At 41.7% G+C, this 18,684-nt stretch overlaps 1 protein-coding gene across 2 annotated transcripts in view; it reads right to left on the reverse strand.

The window, feature by feature from the left end:
* CEP15 (centrosomal protein 15) overlaps positions 1 to 488 on the reverse strand; it is a 27,184-nt gene extending 26,696 nt beyond the window's left edge. The window contains exon 1 of one of the 2 annotated variants that reach the window (XM_069084199.1): positions 319 to 488. In XM_069084199.1, the coding sequence (XP_068940300.1) occupies positions 319 to 479 (161 nt within the window). In that variant the 5' untranslated portion in view covers positions 480 to 488. The remainder of the gene's footprint in view (positions 1 to 318) is intronic. The other variant, XM_069084198.1, reaches the window with a different exon arrangement.
* Between the last annotated feature and the right edge of the window lie 18,196 nt (positions 489 to 18,684).

Below are 18,684 nucleotides of genomic sequence, written 5' to 3' on the forward strand. Positions count from 1 at the left end.
CCCCCTCCCCTCCCAGGCCGTCCTACGCTGTCTCCAGGGACGCCTGGGATCCTCTCGCTCCTCCCAGGGCTGGAAGCCCCCTGCGGGCAGGGCCTGAGGTCTGGCCTTTTGGGCATGCCCAGCGCTTAGCACACAGCAGGCGCGCAGTAAGCAGGGCTTTCGCGAGCGTGCCTCAGTTTCCTCGTCTGGAGAATGGGGGCCTGGGCTCCACGACCCCTCCCCGTCCTCGGCAGTGGACATTACGGACAGAACGAAGTAAAGAGCGGACAGACGCGAGACGCGGGGATCCCGGCCGTGCGTCCCCCAGCGCCGCCCTACCTCGGCGAGCCCTCCTTCGGGCCTCTGCCGGAGGCTGCGGGGCCGAGGACGCCTCGGAGGGCTCCAGCATCTCCCGAGCCGGAGCGGGACTGGCCTTCCTCTCGGGGATACGCGACGCCCCCGCCTGCGCCTGCGCACGCACGCGCGCGTGATGGCGTCATGACGTTGACCACGCCCCGGCGCCGCACGTCGGTACAAAAAGAGGGCGCGCATCGGCCAGAGTGAGACTGGCTGCGGAGGCGGCCGCAGGGGGCGCTGTGGGACGCTCCCGGAGTGAGAACCGCCGGCCGGGCCCGGAAGGTGCGGACTTGACCCCTTTTTACAGGTGAAGAAACCGAGGCAGAGACGTTAGATTAATGAGCCATGGCCCCAGAACCGGCACTTGGGTCTGGCCGTGCCCCACACACCCCACCCCCATCCAGTCACTCCCAGAGGCTCCTGTCACCTCCAGAGTCTAACAGGAAGTGCCCCGCCCCCCAGGCCAGCCTTTTGTTGGGTCGTGCCCGACCCTTCCTGACCGCATTTGGGGTCTTCTCAGTGGAGCAGTTCGCCATTTCCTTCTCTAGCTCACTTTACAGATTGGGAAACTGAGGCACACAGGGTTAGGTGACTTGTCCAGGGCCACAGAACTCGCAAGTGTCTGAGGCCGCATTTGATCCAGTGCCCCGGGCTCCTTCCTAGTCATCTTCCAGCCGCACCGGTGGTCTCCGTCCGTGTCCCCTCCCTGGCGTGCCCTCCTCCTGCTCTCCATCTCCGGGTCCTCCACGTTCCAGCTAAAGCCCCTCCTTGATGCCCCTTCCTGACTTATTTCCAACGCACCCTGCATTTACTGGGTCCGCCTAGCGCGTCCTCTCTCCCGGGTGCGCTCTCGAAGGCCGGGGGCTCCCCGGTACCTCCCCGTGCGCCCCCTGGTTTTAGCGGGGGCTCCCCGGTACCTCCCCTTGCGCCCTCCGGCTTTAGCGGGGGCTCCCCGGTACCTCCCCTGCGCCCCCCGGCTTTAGCGGGGGCTCCCCGGTACCTCCCCTTGCGCCCTCCGGCTTTAGCGGGGGCTCCCCGGTACCTCCCCTGCGCCCCCCGGCTTTAGCAGGCCCGCACGGGGAAGTGCCGGGGTGTGCGCCCGGGGTGGTTAGGCAGTCAGTCCGACCTCCCTGTCTTACAGGTGAGAAGGCTGAGTGTGCAGTTCACCCAGCCGACACGAGGAATGGCAGTGATAGATTTGTAAACGTGTTCCAGTGCAGTCCCTTTTATTTTACAGAAGACCCCACCCCGCTCAAACCAAGTCACAAGTGCAGCCTCTACTGCACTCTTTCCTCTATTACCTTTTACAGGTGGGAAAACTGAGGCCCTCTTTTGGGAAGGTGAGGAATCCCAAGGAAGCCGACAGGAGACGGGGGAAAAGCCGGGACCAGCTTGTACACTAGGAGAATCCTGGCTTAAAGTCTTCCTGGGAACCCAATGGCCCAGCTACTCATTTTTTTTTTTTTAATGCATTTATTTACTTTTTGTCTACAACATTCAGTTCCACAATCCCTTGAGTTCCAAATTTTCTCCCTCCCCCTTATCACGTGGCAGCACGCAATCCCATATAGGTGCTACAAATACCTTCACATTAAGCATTAGTCAAGTTGTAAAGAAGTATAACCAATGGAGTGAACGAGAAAGAAGGAGCGAAACAAAACAAAACCCACAAGAGAGAGAGAGCAGGTAGCTTCCTTCCTTCTGCATTCAGACTCTGTAAATCTTTCTCTGGATGTGGATATCCCTTTCCATCACCAGTCTTTTGGAGTTGTCTTACAGCCTTGCATTGCTGAGGGGAGCCCAGTTTATCAAAGTGAGTCATCACAGACACGATGTGTCTGTAATTGTGTACTAAGTTCTTCTCCAGCTACTTATTCTTAAGGGGGTTTTCTCAGGCTGCATATCCTAGCCTCAACCCAGGAGCGAGAGCTGACTTTTTTAAGGCAGCTAGAAGGTTTGCAAAGCGCTGTCTTTACTTACCTTCTCATTTCCTCTTCACCACAAACTGGTGAAGTAGGGGCAGCTGTTGTCCCCATTTTAAAGACAAGGAAATGGGTTAAGAGACTTGTAAATGAAATGGAAATGGCAAATCAATCTTTGCCAAGACAACCCCATCTGGGATGATGAAGAGTCGGACAGAATGAAAAGACTAAATAACAAAATACAGAAATGGTCTCTAGTCTACTGAGGCTCCCCACTTTGAAATTCAGTTCCTAATAATCCAGGAGTAATTCTTATTAAAAGCTGGGAAATGGACAATAATGGGATAAGTTGGTCAAAGATAAATCCCTAGATTCACAGTCCTGATTGTGAGAGCTCTAATAAAACTCCTTCTCTATAATCCCCATCCCTCCTCTGGGCAAGGGAAGAAACACTGTAGAGTCTAGGTGTGGACTAACAGGCTTATAGTTGGGAAGACCTGAATTTGAATCCTGCCTCAGGCTCCTACTCTAGCTGTGTGACTCAGGACAAGTCACAACCTCTGTTTGCCTCAGTTTCCTCATCTGTAAATTGGAGGTAATAATGGCACCCACTGCCAGGATTGTTATGGGGATCAAATGAGATAATAATTACCACTATCGGTGTGGATAGGTGGCGCAGTGAATAGAGCACCGGCCTTCGAGTCAGGAGGACCTGAGTTCAAATTCAGCCTCAGACACTTAACACAAAAACTAGCCATGTGACCGTGGGCAAGTCACTTAACTCCAATTGCCCTGCCTTCTCCCCTCAAAAAGAAAGAGCAAAAAAAAAAAAAATTAGCACCATAAAAAATGTTAGTTATTATTGTTTTAAGACTGGATCTCCCCATTTTGCAGCAGTCTGGAAGAATAGTGGCCACTCACACCCAGATTCCACTGCTGATCGGCTGGGAAACTTTGACCTGTCAGGTTTCCAACCTGGGCAGACAGTGCAGACACCCCATTGTCATCAGCTCAGCCACAGTTTGTCGCTGGAGAGCTCAATCCACCAGCCTCAGCTTCCACAGGAAAACAGGAATTACAGACAAGGCAGCACCACATCCTGCTTCCTGACACTTTCCATAGCACTGTTGGTCAGGTCAGAAAGTCCTCTGATTGGTCCTCCATTGGTCTTTCCTTGTTCCAAGAGGAGAACAAACAGGTCCCCTGGTGAATGTATCCTCCTGTGGAACAAATGATTTATTTTCTCCATTCAAATGAGAAAGGGAGAGGGGAGGGGCATATATCCTGGCACACATTACATAAACTTAGAAATTATAATGACAATTTTCAGCATTTTAACTTTTAAAAAAGTTTAAAAAAAACTTAAAAAAAGATTTTTTAAAGCTGTTATATCTGCAGAAGCAAAGTGTTGTAAAGAAAAATATTGAGATGTTTTGTGAAATTTTGAAATTCCCAAGGACTAAGATTGATACTACAGATGATAAACACTGCATTCTCACTGTCATATGTCCACTGTGGATTGTCCCCTCTCCCTCCTCCCCTCCCCCCAGAAATGTACAAATATACCTTAGTAATGTTTTACTGAAATGTCCATAAATTAAAATTTTTGTAGTTCAAATAATTTGGTCATTGACTTATATTTTAATTTTAGAGTTTTAGCCTTTGGTTTTTCAATTAACAGTGAATAGTATCTAGTACTTTGACTTAAATGTTCTGTTTCCTGGTCAGTGAAAGATCTGTAAACAGTTACCAAAAAAAAAAAAATTGCATTGTTTATATAGTGCTTATTAAGGTTTGCAAGCACTTTTTTCACAACCCTGTGAGGTAGATGGTGCAAGTATCAAACCCATTTTACAGATGAGGAAACTGAGATGTCTTAAACTCAACATGTCCAAAATTGGTCTCATTATCCTTCCTCTTAAACCCTTTCCTACACCCTTTAAACTTCCTTATAATAATATTGTCAAGGATAGCACCATATTCTGGGTCCCCAAGGCTCACACACACACACACACACACACACACACACACACACACCCCGACATGTTATTTTATCGAGGACCATTGACTTCCTGGCTTTTCCACCAAGAAGACCCACTATCTCTCAGCTTCTGGAAGCTGGCCTTCCCTCATGCCTGGAATGCTCTCCCTCCCCATCCTGTCTCCCGATAATGAGACTAATTTTGGACATACTGAGTTTAAGATGTCTCAGGTCCTCATGCTTTCTCTGGCCTTCCCCAGTGCCTGGAATGCTCTCCCTCCTCATCTCGGCCTCCTGGCTTCCCAGGTTTCTTTTTTATTTAGTCCCAAATAAAATCCCAACTTCTCCAGGAAATTTTCCCCAACCTTTCTTAATCCTAGTGCCTTCTGTCTCTTAATTATGTCCAATTTAACCCGTGTCCACTTTTTAGTATATATTTGTTTGCTTGTTGTCTCCCCCATTAAACTGAAAGCTCCTTGAAGGTAAGGAGTGTCTTTTGGCCCTTCCCCCCACCTTTATCTCTCCAGGGCCCGGCCCTTAGTATTTGGACTGCCTGTCTGGCATGAAAAGTTAATTTGCCAATGATCACAGCTAAGGTGTGTCTAGATGTGATTCAGACCCAAATTTCTTGAGCCCAAGGCCAGCAGTGTTTTTCCACTGTACCAGACCGCCTCGGGTAACCAGATTGTCTTCTGTGCCCACCAAAATGTGATTCCCTTTTTGTAATGTAGCAAAATCCCAAATGATCCATCTGTATTTTCTAAGTCTGGGCTTTTACTTAAGAAGTTGTGTTTTGTTTTGTTTAATTGGCAAAGGATTGCATAAAATGGTAGTACTTTTATGGTGATCTAAGAAGAGTTCATGGTGCGGCCAGGTAGCACAGCGAGTAAGAGCACCAGCTCCAGTGTCAGGATGACCTGGAGATCTAATCTGGGCTCAGATACTCAGCACCACACCCAGAAATAACTGGCCTTGTAACCTTGAGCAAGTTACTTAACCCCGATTGCTTAAAAAAGAAGAGTTCATTAGGGCTCTTAGTTTATAGGTTCCTAGACTGCAAGCTGGAAAGAATCATCCCTTTACAATACATGTTCTGATGTAATGATCCCAACTTCCACTGGCCCTCATGAGGTCAGGTGCCCACTATGTGACTACTCTGTCCACTTGGGCTTCCAGGTAAAGCCCTGAGAGGTTATGGATATCTTCCTAATGCTATAACTCATAAGACCCTTTCCTACTGTAATTTTCTATTAACTATCAATTTAGTAGGCCAGCCTTACATAAACTTTATAAAAAATTATATAGCACCTACTGTGTGCCTGGCATTATGCTAAACAGTTTTACAAATATTATCTCATTTGATCCTCACAACAGCCCTGGAGTTCATTGCCATTATTACCCCCATTTTACAGTTGAAGGCAAAACAGAATTAAGTGACTTGTCCAGGGCTACAGAGCTAGTAAGTGTCTGAGGCCAGATTTGAACTCAGGTCTTCCTGACTCCAAGTGCCTATACTATTAGACATAGTTGATGTGTTTTGCTAAACTGATTTTCTCTTGTAATCTTTGTTAAAAGACGTGGCTCTAATATACAAAAATGCATTACATCTATATATAATCTATATGTATCCCTTTCATTTGTGTAGAAATTACATAATTAGACACAAATCTAATTGTATAAATATACTATATGTAAATATAATTCTATAATATTATAAAGGAAAACAAAAGTGATATAAAAATCAACATAAAACATTTAATTTCTGGTTAAAGATAATAAAGTTGCAAGGGTAGATTTACCACCTTCCTCACAGACAGGGATATTTGCTCAAATATATACTTGCATTATCCTAACATCAACTATTGCCTCTGTGTATATAATTTTACATTTGGCTAATAGGTACCTTTTTATTTTGCTAAGCAGTGCAATGCAATAAAGAATTATTCTCCTCCCTCATCTCAGCCTCAGCAAGAAAAAACCTAGGAATCCCAGTACTTGCCTAATGTAGCTAATTATTAAAGAACTCTTTCTAGGCTTTTTGTAAAACTAACTTCAACCCAAAGCAAGTCCTTCCCCACCCCACCCCCAACTATCCTTTCTCTGAACAGAAACATTTCTGTGGGGTGCATCTTCTCAGCAGCCACATTCCTGGCCATTTGAGACCAACAGCCAAATTCATCCCAATAACTCTGACTTTAGAAACATAAATTTTGTGTGTGGATGATTTTTCATTCCTCAATTGCACCTGCTGACCTACTCTGAGAAGGTCTTCATTTGGAGAACATTTACACTAAAATGGGTGGGGGAGAAGCTGGGTAAAGCCCCAAATACCATACCCTAAACCCCAACTCAACAAGGTCCCACAGCAGACGCAGAACCAGAATTTTTATCCAGGGTCCTTTCCCTGTTGTACCCTTCCACTCTCAGGTACAGTGCTGACATAAGGCAGATAGGTGAGTCTTTAGGAGTCACAGGAAAGTGACTTTTAAAGGCTATATGACTTTGGGCTAGGCTTTGCAGCCTTTTGAAATACAAAGCCTGAAAAAGGAAATCATCGGATTTTGGACCTAGAAGGACTCCCTAATACCTCAGAGGCCCAGGAAAGTAAATCAATTTATCCAAGATTATCCAGGTAGCACAGTAGGGTGCTGCACCTAGATCCAAATCTAGTCTCCGTGTTGCACAGAGCACTGGGTCTGGAGTCAGGAAGACCTGAGTTCAAATCCAGCCTCAGATCCTTGACCCTGGGCAAGTCACTTCTCTGTTTGCTTCAGTTTCCTTCTTCGTAAAATGGAAGTCATAACAGTGGGTTACAACAATAATTAGAGTAGCAATTAGCCCTGACACAGCCTTCCAAGTTTGCTATTTTTGGCTCAGTTTGAGGAAGAACTCCCCGACAAATAGGGCTGGATTAAAATGGAATGGGGCCCCTTATGCTGAGTCCTGTATCACTGTGCAGTATTGCACACCATGCAGGATTGTTGGGAGGTTCCAATGAGATGATATTTGTACAGTGCCTGGCACATAGTAGGTACCATATGACGGCTTATTCCCCTACCCCTTTCTCTTTGATACTTCAATGCAAATGCAACTCGAGTATCTTTTTTAAAGAAGATTTTGTTGGATATCTTTTTTAAAGATTTTCTTGGAAGGGTGTTGCACTAATGGTTGGTGGCCAGGGCAGACCAGATGATTAATTCACAATTGCCCACGAGTCTGATCCAAGACAAATTGATGATTCAGATCCTCTTTTGTGGCTGGAATCAGATGGAAGTCTCAGCTTTGGTGCCAGCCCTTAGAGGTGGCTCACGTGCTCATAAGGACCCTAGACTGGGAGTTGCACAGGATGAGATCACCAACCTAGTCCCCCTCCTTGTATAGATGGCTGGAGAGGCCCAGAAGAGTCAAATGATATGTTCACTGTCACCCAGTAAGTGGCAAAGCTTGAATTCAAATCTAGAATTTGGGGTTGGATAGCCAGCATTTTCTGACTACCACTAATTGCCATTTTTTTATGAAATCATAGAATTGGAAGGGAACTCTCTCTACCTGAAGTGTGGATGCCCTCTAGCACCTTCCCTCAGATCGGTCCTTCAACTTCACCTTGACATCCACAGTGATGCAGTACTTATCATAAGGGAGCCCCTTTCCATTTTAACCCAGCCTTCTTTGTCGGGGAGTTCTTCCTCAAATTGAGCCAAAGATAGCAAACTTGGAAGTGATGTGTAAGAGCTAATTACTACTCTAACTACTGTTGTCAGTATTATTCATAGTCTTTATGATGTTCACCCTTTGGCCCTAGTTCTGCCTTTGGAGTTAGGAAGAACAAATTTCACTCTCCCAAGTAATCTTCCTTAACATTTTTCCTAATCACATACTCTGACTCCCTTTTCCCTAGCCTACCTCTACCTCTTGTCTTCCTCCCCAAAAACTGCAGCTCCAAGTTTCCCCTTCTAATATTCTGATGGCATAATTAGGAGACTGCAAACCACTCTGGTTGCCTATTCCTGTCCCTCTCTGGCTGCCCAGTTACACTATATGCAAACTGTAGGCAAGGCTGAGCAAATATGTGGCGAAAACTGCAAAAATAATCCAGCACTTTACAGTGTCTAGGAAATTGGAGGAGCTTAATAAATGCTTGTTGACTTCACTTAATCAAATATAGATTATATGTGTGTTGTAAAATTATGAAAAGGAAGGCCATCATTTTTTATCTGGTATAGTCAAAGAAGGCTTGAAGGGGGAAGGACTTTAATAGGAACTGAGGTAGCATGGATGTGTATTTAAGTTGGGAAAAACAGCATGGAAAAATGAGAGTACAGAATGTCAAAGCAGGGAGCTGGTTGACAGTGTTGACTTTACTCTTGTTGATAGAGGGGTGGACATCCATGGGAGTACACTGTTGGCTGCACCTTCAGACAAGGTTGATTCGTTGATTTTGCTTAACTTGTTTCAAGGGGGAGGCATGTTGGGAAACGATTGATGTGCCAAACAAAAACCAGAGAAGCTTAAAATGATTTACTGAAGCCTTTTGTCTTTCTGTCTTAGCCACTGAAAACACACACACACACACACACACACGTTCCTCCATATCGAACCCTCCCTTGTGACAATTCAGCAAAAACATCCTATAGAGTGACATCTGACAATATTTTATTCTAGTAATTCTCCACTTCTCAGGCATGAGGAGAAAGCTATATTCTAGCAGGACTGTTTTTCACTTCCTCTGTATCCCCGACACTTAGCACAGTTCCAGGCACATAGTGGGTGCTTAATAAATTTTTACTGAGTGATTGATTAATTGATTGATAGGGACACACTGGAGTTTATTGATTAGGGGAGTGATATGGACTCATAAGCACTTTACGATCAGTTTTTTAAAATTTAGTTTTGAAAGATTCTTTACCTAGGTTGGTTTCAAATTGAGCATTTCATTATTAATCTCTGAGAATGTGAAAATGAAAACTTGACAATAATTCAAAAAGGACAGAAATAGCAGAGAATAGAGAGAAATATTCAGGAGAAGATCAAAGAAGGCAGGAAGAGAAATAATAGACCAGGTTTGAAAGAGAAAGGCATTGTTGAATTAATTATGTAATCCTTCACCCAATGAAAAAATTACTTTAAAAGTTCTAAATTTATAATATAATTTATTTAATAGAATTTGTAAAATTTATAATTTTATGTAAGTATAATATAATAAATGTTTATAAAAATAAATTTTATTTAAAGTACAATAATGTACATAATACTGCTCAATATATGTCAATCATTTTGATGCTTTGCATTCATAATGAACAAATACTAAGGAAGATGTATATCTATTGACTGTACAAGAAAGTATTTTTTCCTTTTCTTGGAAATTTATCCAAGTTTAGTAAAACTACATTTCATCTATTTAATAGTAACTGATATTTGTATAAAGCTTTGAAGTTTGCAAACTGCTTAACATCCAGCATCTCATTCAGTTCTTACAACCTTAGGAGATAAAACACACACATACGAATCCTGGGTTGAGGAGGGCAATTTGTTATTGGGGGTTGGGATGGAAAAACGAATTTCTATTCTTTATCATTATTCAGTTTAAAATAATTAAAATCAGCAGCATCTTACCCTGTTCCTTTTTTTTTTTCTAATAAGAATAAATGTTCAAGCATCTCATATCTACAGATAATATTTTTCAGATTGGTCCCTGACAAGTTTTGATCCCATATGGATTATAATCAATGCCTGTTTAGGAACTTTTTTCAGATGAGCCAACCAAATTAAATAGCCAAATTAAAAAAACAAACAAACCCTATTACAACTATCAGTTCCATTAAGTCTTTTTAGTTGAGAGACTATAATAATGATGTTTCCTAAATAGATAATACTTTACAAAGGTTTTCCTCACAGCAACCTCGTATACAGTAGTGTAGTTATTATTATTCCATTTCTTGTTTTGTATTATATCCGTATTTTAAAAATTTGCAAATTAGCTTAGGGAATTTAAATGACTTGCCCAAAGTAGCATAGCTAATCAGTGGTGGAGATGGGGAGCCCCTGCTAGGTCATGACAATTTGCTCAATACATTAGCAACTTCATGCTTAAAGTGAAGGAAACTTTCACGTTTTTCATTGACTTATATCTTTTTCTTTCATGTTTCTATTAATTCTGTCCCTTGGGACAGCAAATATAAAACTCTACAAGATGCAATATGCCTTCAGAAAGCAAATTCAGTTTATTTGAGCTTTTAAGTTGAAAGCACAAAAATGAAGTTCTTTGGAAATCATTAATATGCCTTGGACATATTTGGTCTGTATTCATTTTGTTTTATTTTACTAAAAAACTCAAAGTAACTCAGAGTCCTCCATAATTTAAAGCTCACTCAGTCTTATTGTTTCTTGGCAATAAGAGTCACACACGCACAGCTGTGAGCAATTTCCAAAGGCATCTTTGCAATCCAGTCTCCTTGATTTTCCAGTGTCTTTTCATACATTCAGAGGTCTCTCTGTGACTCCTCATCACAGGCCTTTCTTGAAGAAGTTTTCTTTTTCATAGACTTCCTGTCTTTTCCTTTCTTTTCTGCATAGTTCTTTTCCCGATGTTATATTTTTGCAGCAACCTTATCATTAATCCACTGTGTACCAAGTAATTAAGTAAGACCCTTCTGAAATGCAGCCTTTTTTTAATTAAAAAAAAAAAAACTACTTGTTCAGCAAAATGTCCCTGTCACATGCCTTAGAGTACTCTGAAACCAAGTTTGTCGAGGACATCCAAGGTTCTTTGCAGAAACAAATCTGTCATCATTGTCACTTGTAATATGAACCACACAGAAATTCTTTATTTAACTTCCTTTGAAGGGAATAAGAAGCAAGGCTGTGATTTGGTTCTATTGAAACACTACCCATTCTCATCTATGGGTAAAAGCTTCTTTGCTGCTGGATCTAACAAGATGGACAGAGGTTGCCAGAAAATTCTGCCATGGGTTGATGGGACAGTTTTAAAGCCGGAATCAATTCTCAAGCGCAGAACAATATAGATGAAACAATTTACTGAATGACTCTTTGCTTCCAATGGTCAAAAAAAAAGGACTTATTTGTTTCAGTTTTAAGATAACCCCCAGTTTTAATTTTGAGATTAGGTTATATTTTTCTCTTTAAATCTTTTCTACTTTGATAACACTTTTCAACATTATTTCTCTTTCACAGAAAGTATCTGAATGTATGTCCTGGTAGTTCATTCTTACAGCATAGATTCCCTTTACAACACATATGTGGTGGAATTATCTTAACATTTACCCTGATGAGGTCAGTTGCCAAGAGAGTAGGTGCTATGTCCCTTTAGGGTTCTAGGGGTAGCCCTGAGGGATTATGGGTATCTTCCAAATGCTATAGCTCATAAGCTACCACCACCCCCAAAAAGTGTTTCCTGTTATAATTGTCAGTCAATTATCAATTTAGTCGGCCAGCCTTACCTGGTTTTTAGGGGAAGAAAAATGTATATGGTGCCTACTATGTTCCAAGCACTATGCTACATGCATTTGATCCTCACAACAGTCCTAAGAGGTAGGTGCTGTCATCATCTTCATTTTACAGATCAGGAAACTGAGGCTGAATGGTTCAGCGACTCGCCCAGGGTCGTGCAGCTAGTGAGCGCCTTAGGCTGGATTTGAACTCATGAGCCGATGTTCAATCCACTGCACTACCTAGCTACTGAAGTGGAATACAGTAAGAGCAGTTTTTATAAAACATCTCCCAACACATGTCTGTGACCTTCTCCCACTGGGACCCAGAGAGTTCAGGAGGAAGTTAGCTCAAGCTTAGAGAGCAGAGCTTACAAGGGGGTATCCAACAGCTCCTCATTTGTGGAAGGCCTTTCCCTCTCACAGGATGCTCAGGAAGGGTGCCTCAAGTGTGAGGTAGCTTCCCTGCTAGGTTCTCTGTAAAACTGTGAGTCTGAGTCCAGTCTGTCCACGGATTCCAATGCAGACACTGCCACTGGCCACTGCTGCTCCTGGAATGAATAGATCGATGGATGAAGGAAGGATGGAAGGAGTAAAAAAAGTATTCATTAAGTATACTCTGTGCTAAATGCTGGGAATACAAAAAGAAAAGCAAGACCATCCCTGGCCTCAAAAAGCTTGCCTTCTAATAATGGAGAGGACATACAGGAAATGCTTCAGCTGCAAGTCAGATGCAAAGGGCCCCATGGTCCTTAGGATACAGCAATAAAGCAGATGGTGATGCCTCTTCTTTACTGCCATTTCCACTGATCAGATCATCAGTTCTGATGTTGAATCATTTGACCGAGCCAGGATTTTGGTGGCAAGAATGTCCTTTTCTGAGTCTTCAGTAGCTCAGATTGTGGCCCCTACAGGAGTCACCAGGCTGCATTTTTCAGGATGATGGCAAGCACTTAAAGCCCTTGTGTTTCCTTGCTGTTGGTAGCAGGTGATTAGAAGTTGTTGCTACTAGTGGTGATGAAGGCGGATCCTTTTTCCATGATGATTTCTCTTGTTAATGACGGCTACAGAGACTGGGCTAAAAGTAGAACTGGTAGTGCGGGGGAACTCTGATATTCCCAAAGCCCTTGTGTTTGTGGTCTTGAGCTGTCTCAATCATGGTCTGTGGGGAGACAGTGCTTGAGGTGATGGTGGTTTGATTTGACCTACCTGTGCTACTTCTTGATTCTCCCTCAAGGTGTCCTGTCAGCTGGACAATGCTAGGATGTCGGTTGGAAATCCCAAATCTTTGGGACCCTCTGAAACCATGAAAAGCCACTCTTTGGCTAAGGTGAGGTGCAGAGGTCCAAGACTCAGATGAAAATGTTCATGCCCTCCCCTAAGTGACTCATTCTCAAAGGATTTAGCTGGAATGCTTTCTTCTCACTCTCCGTGCAGTGGCATCCAAACCTCTTGATGCTCTGAACTGTGTTCAGAAGAATTAGACTTTTCCATAGAAAGCCCACAGAGCATAACTAAGTTTCTTTAGCCAATTTGAACACTCTCCTTGTCAATGACACTCCAATTCATTGAAGAACATGTCATATTTAATCTAAAGTGTTTGATTAATTTGTTGGGATTTGTTATCACCTCATTAAGATATCGAGGCATATTATTACTTTAAGTTGGATGGGATGACTTGATTGAATCAGTCTCACCCTTATATCTTATTTTTTTTTTAGTTTTTCATTGTTTATTATTAAAAATATATGACATACAGATTCTATAGGGAACTCACACAAATCTAAAACATTGAGACATTCCTCAATAGACAAGTTGTTAAAGGATATGGAAGAGTTTTCTTTTTTTTTTTTCAAATGCTTTATTAACTTCTAACTTACATCATTCATTTCCTCTAGATTTTGAGTTACAAATTTTCTCCCCTTTTTTCCCCTACCCACTGCCCCAAAATAGCAGTCCCACAGGATATCCCCTCCTCCAATCTGCTCTCTCCCATATTTTCTCCCATACCCCTTTCCACTTTTCCAGTAGGGAATGGTGGATCTCTATGCCCCAGTGCCTGTGTATCTTAGTTCCCAATTACATGTACAATAGTATTAATAATAGTATATATGCATATATATTTGAATATTTGATTTAAAAACTCTGAATTCTAGATTCATTCCCTTCTTCCCTTGTCACCCACCCTTACTGGGAAGATAAGCAGTTCAGTATAGGTTGTATATGTGTGTCTAGTGCAAAACAATAACATAGTAGATATATTGTAAAGGACTGACTATATTCCCTCCCTCCTATCCCACCTCCCATTTGATCTATTCTCTACTTTGATCCCATCCCTTTTCAAAAGTGGGTGCTTCCAACTTCCCTCCCCCCCAGCCTGCCCTCCCTTCCATCATCTTCCTTCTCATCCCCTTCTCCCCCTACTCTCCTGGAGGGTGAGATACCCTATTTAGTGTGTATTTCATTCCCTCCTCAAGCCAAATTCAATGGAAATAAGGTTGACCCATTCCCTTTTGCCTTCCTATTCTTCCCCTTCATTGTAACCATTTTCCCTTGCCTCTTCTATATGAGATAGTTTACCCCATTCTGTCTCTCTCTATCTCCTCTCATTATATTCCTCTTTCACCTCTTAATTTCACCTTTTAAGTATCATACCTTCCTGTTAAATTGGTCCTGTGTCCTCTATCTATGTATACTTGTAAACATATATACACACATTCACATATGTATTCATATACCCATATACCCTCATATATATATATATATCCCTTCAACTACTGAGAAAAGTTTCATAAGTTACAATTATTGTTTTTCCATGTAGCAATGTTAATAGTTTAACTTTGATAAGTTCCTTATGATTTCTTTTCCCTGTTTACCTTCTCATGTTTCTCTTGCTTCTTGTATCTGAATGTCAAATTTTCTATTCAACTCTGGTTTTTTCAGCAAGAATGCTTGAAAATCCTCTATTTCATTGAATGACCATATTTTCCCCTGAAACATGATACTCAGTTTTGCTGGGCAGGTGACTCTTGGTTTTAATCCCAGCTCCTTTGACCTCCAGAATATCATATTCCAAGCCCTTTGATCCCTCAGTGTAAAAGCTGCCAGATCCTGGGTTATCCTGATTGTGTTTCCACAGTATTCAAATTGTTTCTTCCTGGATGCTTGTAATATTCTCTCCTTAATCTGGGAATTCTGGAACCTGGCTATAATATTCCTAGGAGTTTTCTTTTTGGAATCTTTTTCAGGAGGTGAAAAGTGGATTCTTTCAACCTCTATTTTGCCCTCTAGTTCTAAAACATCAGGGCAGTTTTCTGTGAGAACTTCCTGGAGGATGATTTCTAGGTTCCTTTCTTTGGTCATGGCTTTCAGGTAGTCCAATAATTTTTAAATTATCTCTCCTGGATCTATTTTCCAGGTCAGTTTTTTTTCCCATGAGATATTTCACATTGCCTTCTATTCTTTCATTTGTTTGGATCTGTTTAACAGCATCTTGATTTGTCATAAAGTCATTAGCTTCCATTTGCTCCAATCTAATTCTGAAGCAATGATTCTCCTCATTGAGCTTTTGAGATTCTTTTTCCATCTGGCAAGTTCGGCTTTTTAAGGCATTCTTCTCCTCATTGCCTTTTTGAGCCTCTTTGCCATTTGAGTTAGTCTATTTTTTAAGGTATTATTTTCTTCAGTCAGCCTGTTGACTCTCATTTCATAATTTTCTTGCATTTTTCTCATTTCTCTTCCCAATTTTTCCTCCACTTCTCTTATCTGCTTCTTAAGGTCCTCTATAGCCTGTAACCAGCTCATATTTTCCTTTGAAGCTTTTGTTGCAGGAGTTCTGACTTCAGTGTCTTCCTCCTGTTCCATGCTTTTCTCCTTTTTGTCCCCAAAATAGGAGTCTAATGTTGGAATCCTCTGCTTTGTTTCCTTTGCCTGGTCATGTCACCCCTCAGTCACTTGACCCCTGAGTTTTTTGCCACAGTAGGACTCTGTCCCAAATGCTGGGGTTTTCTCAGCTGCCAGAGGTATTAGATGGGTGCCCTCTCTGAGGTCTCCACATGCTCTGGCAAGCTGAACACACACCCCAGGACCTCCACCCTAGACTGCAATCCAGATCCAGGAAGGTTAAAGCAAGAGCGATTACCCCTCAGACTGGTGCTTGGTTCCCCTACACTCTGCAGGCCAGGAACTGAAGCTGCCGGGTAGCACCGGCTGGCTGTGCTGGTGTCTCAGTGGCTTCTCACTCCTGCAAAGCCATGCACTCCCACTTACTGGGTCCCAAAGTCCGGAATGCACTGACCTCTCACTTTGTCCTTCACATCTATGTGTTGATAAATCTGGAAACGGCCACAGCTGCTGCTGATGGGGAGTCCCTCCAGCCAGCAGCTGGTCAGGCCTGCCCTGGGGCTAAAGGTTCAGGATGGGGCTGGGCTCTGCTCCCAGAGCACTGCACTGGCTGATTCCTGCCAGCCTGCCAGGCTGTCGTCTGTGGGAGGTTAGCTTCTCTGTGTCATTTTGTGGGTTCTGCAGCTCCAAAGTTTGTTCAGAGTCCCCTTTTTACATGGATTGGGGAAGGTGGAAGCCAGAGCAGTGGGGAGGTCCTATTTCTACTCTGCCATCTTGACTCCGCCCCCTCTATCTTATTTTTTATAGGTCAATTAACCCAAGTATTATTTAATTTTTAGAGAGTCAGTGTGTGCCCACGATGCATAAAGAGCTAGATAGACCTGGATTTAAGTCCTGATTCTGATTCATCCTGGCTGTGGGACCCAGACAAGTCACTTAACCTCTCACTCAGTGCTTTAGGCACCTCTCTGAGACCATAAGCACAGTAGGTGCAGAGCTGCACTGGTTAAGGAAATTGCCCATTGGAAGCTCCCCAAACCAGGCAAATGACCAGTCCCTGTCCTAACATTCAACCATTCACCATTCGTAAAACAGATAAATAGATCAGATAACAGAAAAATTTACCATTTTTATTGTTCAGTCATGTCCTCTTCTTGACCCCATTTGGGGTTTTCTTGGCAAAGATACTGGAGGGGTTTGCCATTTCCATTTCATTTATAATAAGGGTTATTATTATACAATGTAATACTGGGAATCAAACTTTGCTATTACGTGTGTTATAGTCAATTAGTAGGATAGCCAGCTTTTCACTTTGACTCTTTAAAAAAGTGAGCCATATTACTTTTAGGCAAAAATGAATAAATTAAATATGCTCAATGTTCTTCTTGCTAGAATTGGTAGGTGACCGGGTGCACAATGTCACAGATGCTGTCTGGTCAATGTGTCAGTTGATTTTGCTTAAGTTATGCTTGTTTGCTCCCCCATTAGAAAGTTCCTTGAGAGAAGGCCTTTGTTTCATTCTTTTCATTTCTATTCTAAGTGACTTGATAACAGATTTTGTCTTCCTTCCAAGGAACGACCAGGTAACAAAATGAAGAAGACTCCTTTCAATAGAGGAAACAATTGCAGACAACAATTTCTCTGCAACTTAAGGTCTTAGTTGCCTGGGGTAGTGGGAGGTTATGTGATTCACTTCAGTCACCTGACACTGAGTCAAATCCAGGATTTACTCTATTGATTCTGCTATTTCTCCTTGTCAACACCTCTAAGTTTCCTGGTCTTTCTTCAAGTAGCTTAAATCCCACCTTCTGCAGGAAGCCTTTCCAAACTCCCCCTTACTAGAGTCTTCATTATGGTAATCAACTGAAAAATAAGTATGTGCATGTTGTTGTCTCCCAACTAGAAGGTTAATTCCTTGAGGATAGGAGCCATGTTTTTTCTTTCTTTCTTTTTTTTTCTTCCATTCTTTATAGTTCCAATGGTTAGCACTGTGCCTGGCATATAGTCAGCGCTTGATAAATACTTGTAAACCTACTGCTGGCCTAGATTACATGTTGATAACAAGATTTTAACAAATACTTGTTGACTGATTGGATTGTTTTTCTTTGGTATAAGGAAAAAGGAGGGTAAAATTGGGAAGTTATTGTTCTACAATAAAACATTAAAAATAACATAACTTTTCCTTTTATTTCTTGATGTTTAGGGCTTTTTTTTCTTCAGCTCTTAAAAATGACAAATGCCACTTAAAACGTGAAAACTAAACTTGAGCTTTTGTTATTTACATTCCTGTAGGCTCAATTGTATCCCAATTTGTTTGCCAGTTTGTTTCCATATAATGTAAATGTGTTTTAATCAAATCAGATGTCAGTCACAATATTAAGATGTGTAGTAACAGTTGTGGAACACTTTACAAACCTTTAAGGGTCATACAAGAGTAAACTATTCTTAATTACACAGGTGAGAATTTTAAGTTAATGACCGCTACAATTCAGCTATTCAAGTCATATCTTTAATTGGCTTTTGGGCTGTCTGGATATTTGTTTATCATCAAATGTTAATTTTTTATTTTAATCCAAACCAGTTTTTATGTCAAAAAATATTTTATGAAGACCTTAAAAGAGAAATGGATTCATTTTAACTCTAGATGGCAGTTAAACACAGCTAACAACCTTGTCTGTTTAAAATAAAGAAACACAAAAATAGTAAAACATTCTGTTCTGCCATCTAGTTAATTATACTCTCAAAATGATGTCTCAGATTGATATTACTAAACAAACATGTATAAAATGTAATTACACACAAGTGAAATAAATAGTGAAGCCCTGTAATTGCAAGATTTTTTTTTCCAGCTAGTAATATGGAGTACACCTGTGCATGGTTTATGTCTCCCGTATTTTATTTTGTCATTTTTACTAACATTTAGTTCAGTGTAGTTTCATTTTATGTACAATTATTTACCAATATCGATTCAAACCATATGTCACTTTTTAAACTATCTCATGCTTCATGTTTTAAATTTTAAACAGAAAGACAAAATCTATTTAATAAGAGAGTGCATGCCATAAAAACTCACTCCAAAAAGCTGTTATTTATCCCTATATCTGTATATTTGTATATACATATATACAGCACATATATGTATATATGTGTGTGTTTG

The sequence above is a fragment of the Petaurus breviceps genome, unplaced genomic scaffold, assembly GCF_028583685.1.
Source record: "Petaurus breviceps papuanus isolate PSGF00001 unplaced genomic scaffold, PetGlider_PUasm1.0 174, whole genome shotgun sequence".
Classification (NCBI taxonomy): Eukaryota; Metazoa; Chordata; class Mammalia; order Diprotodontia; family Petauridae; genus Petaurus; species Petaurus breviceps.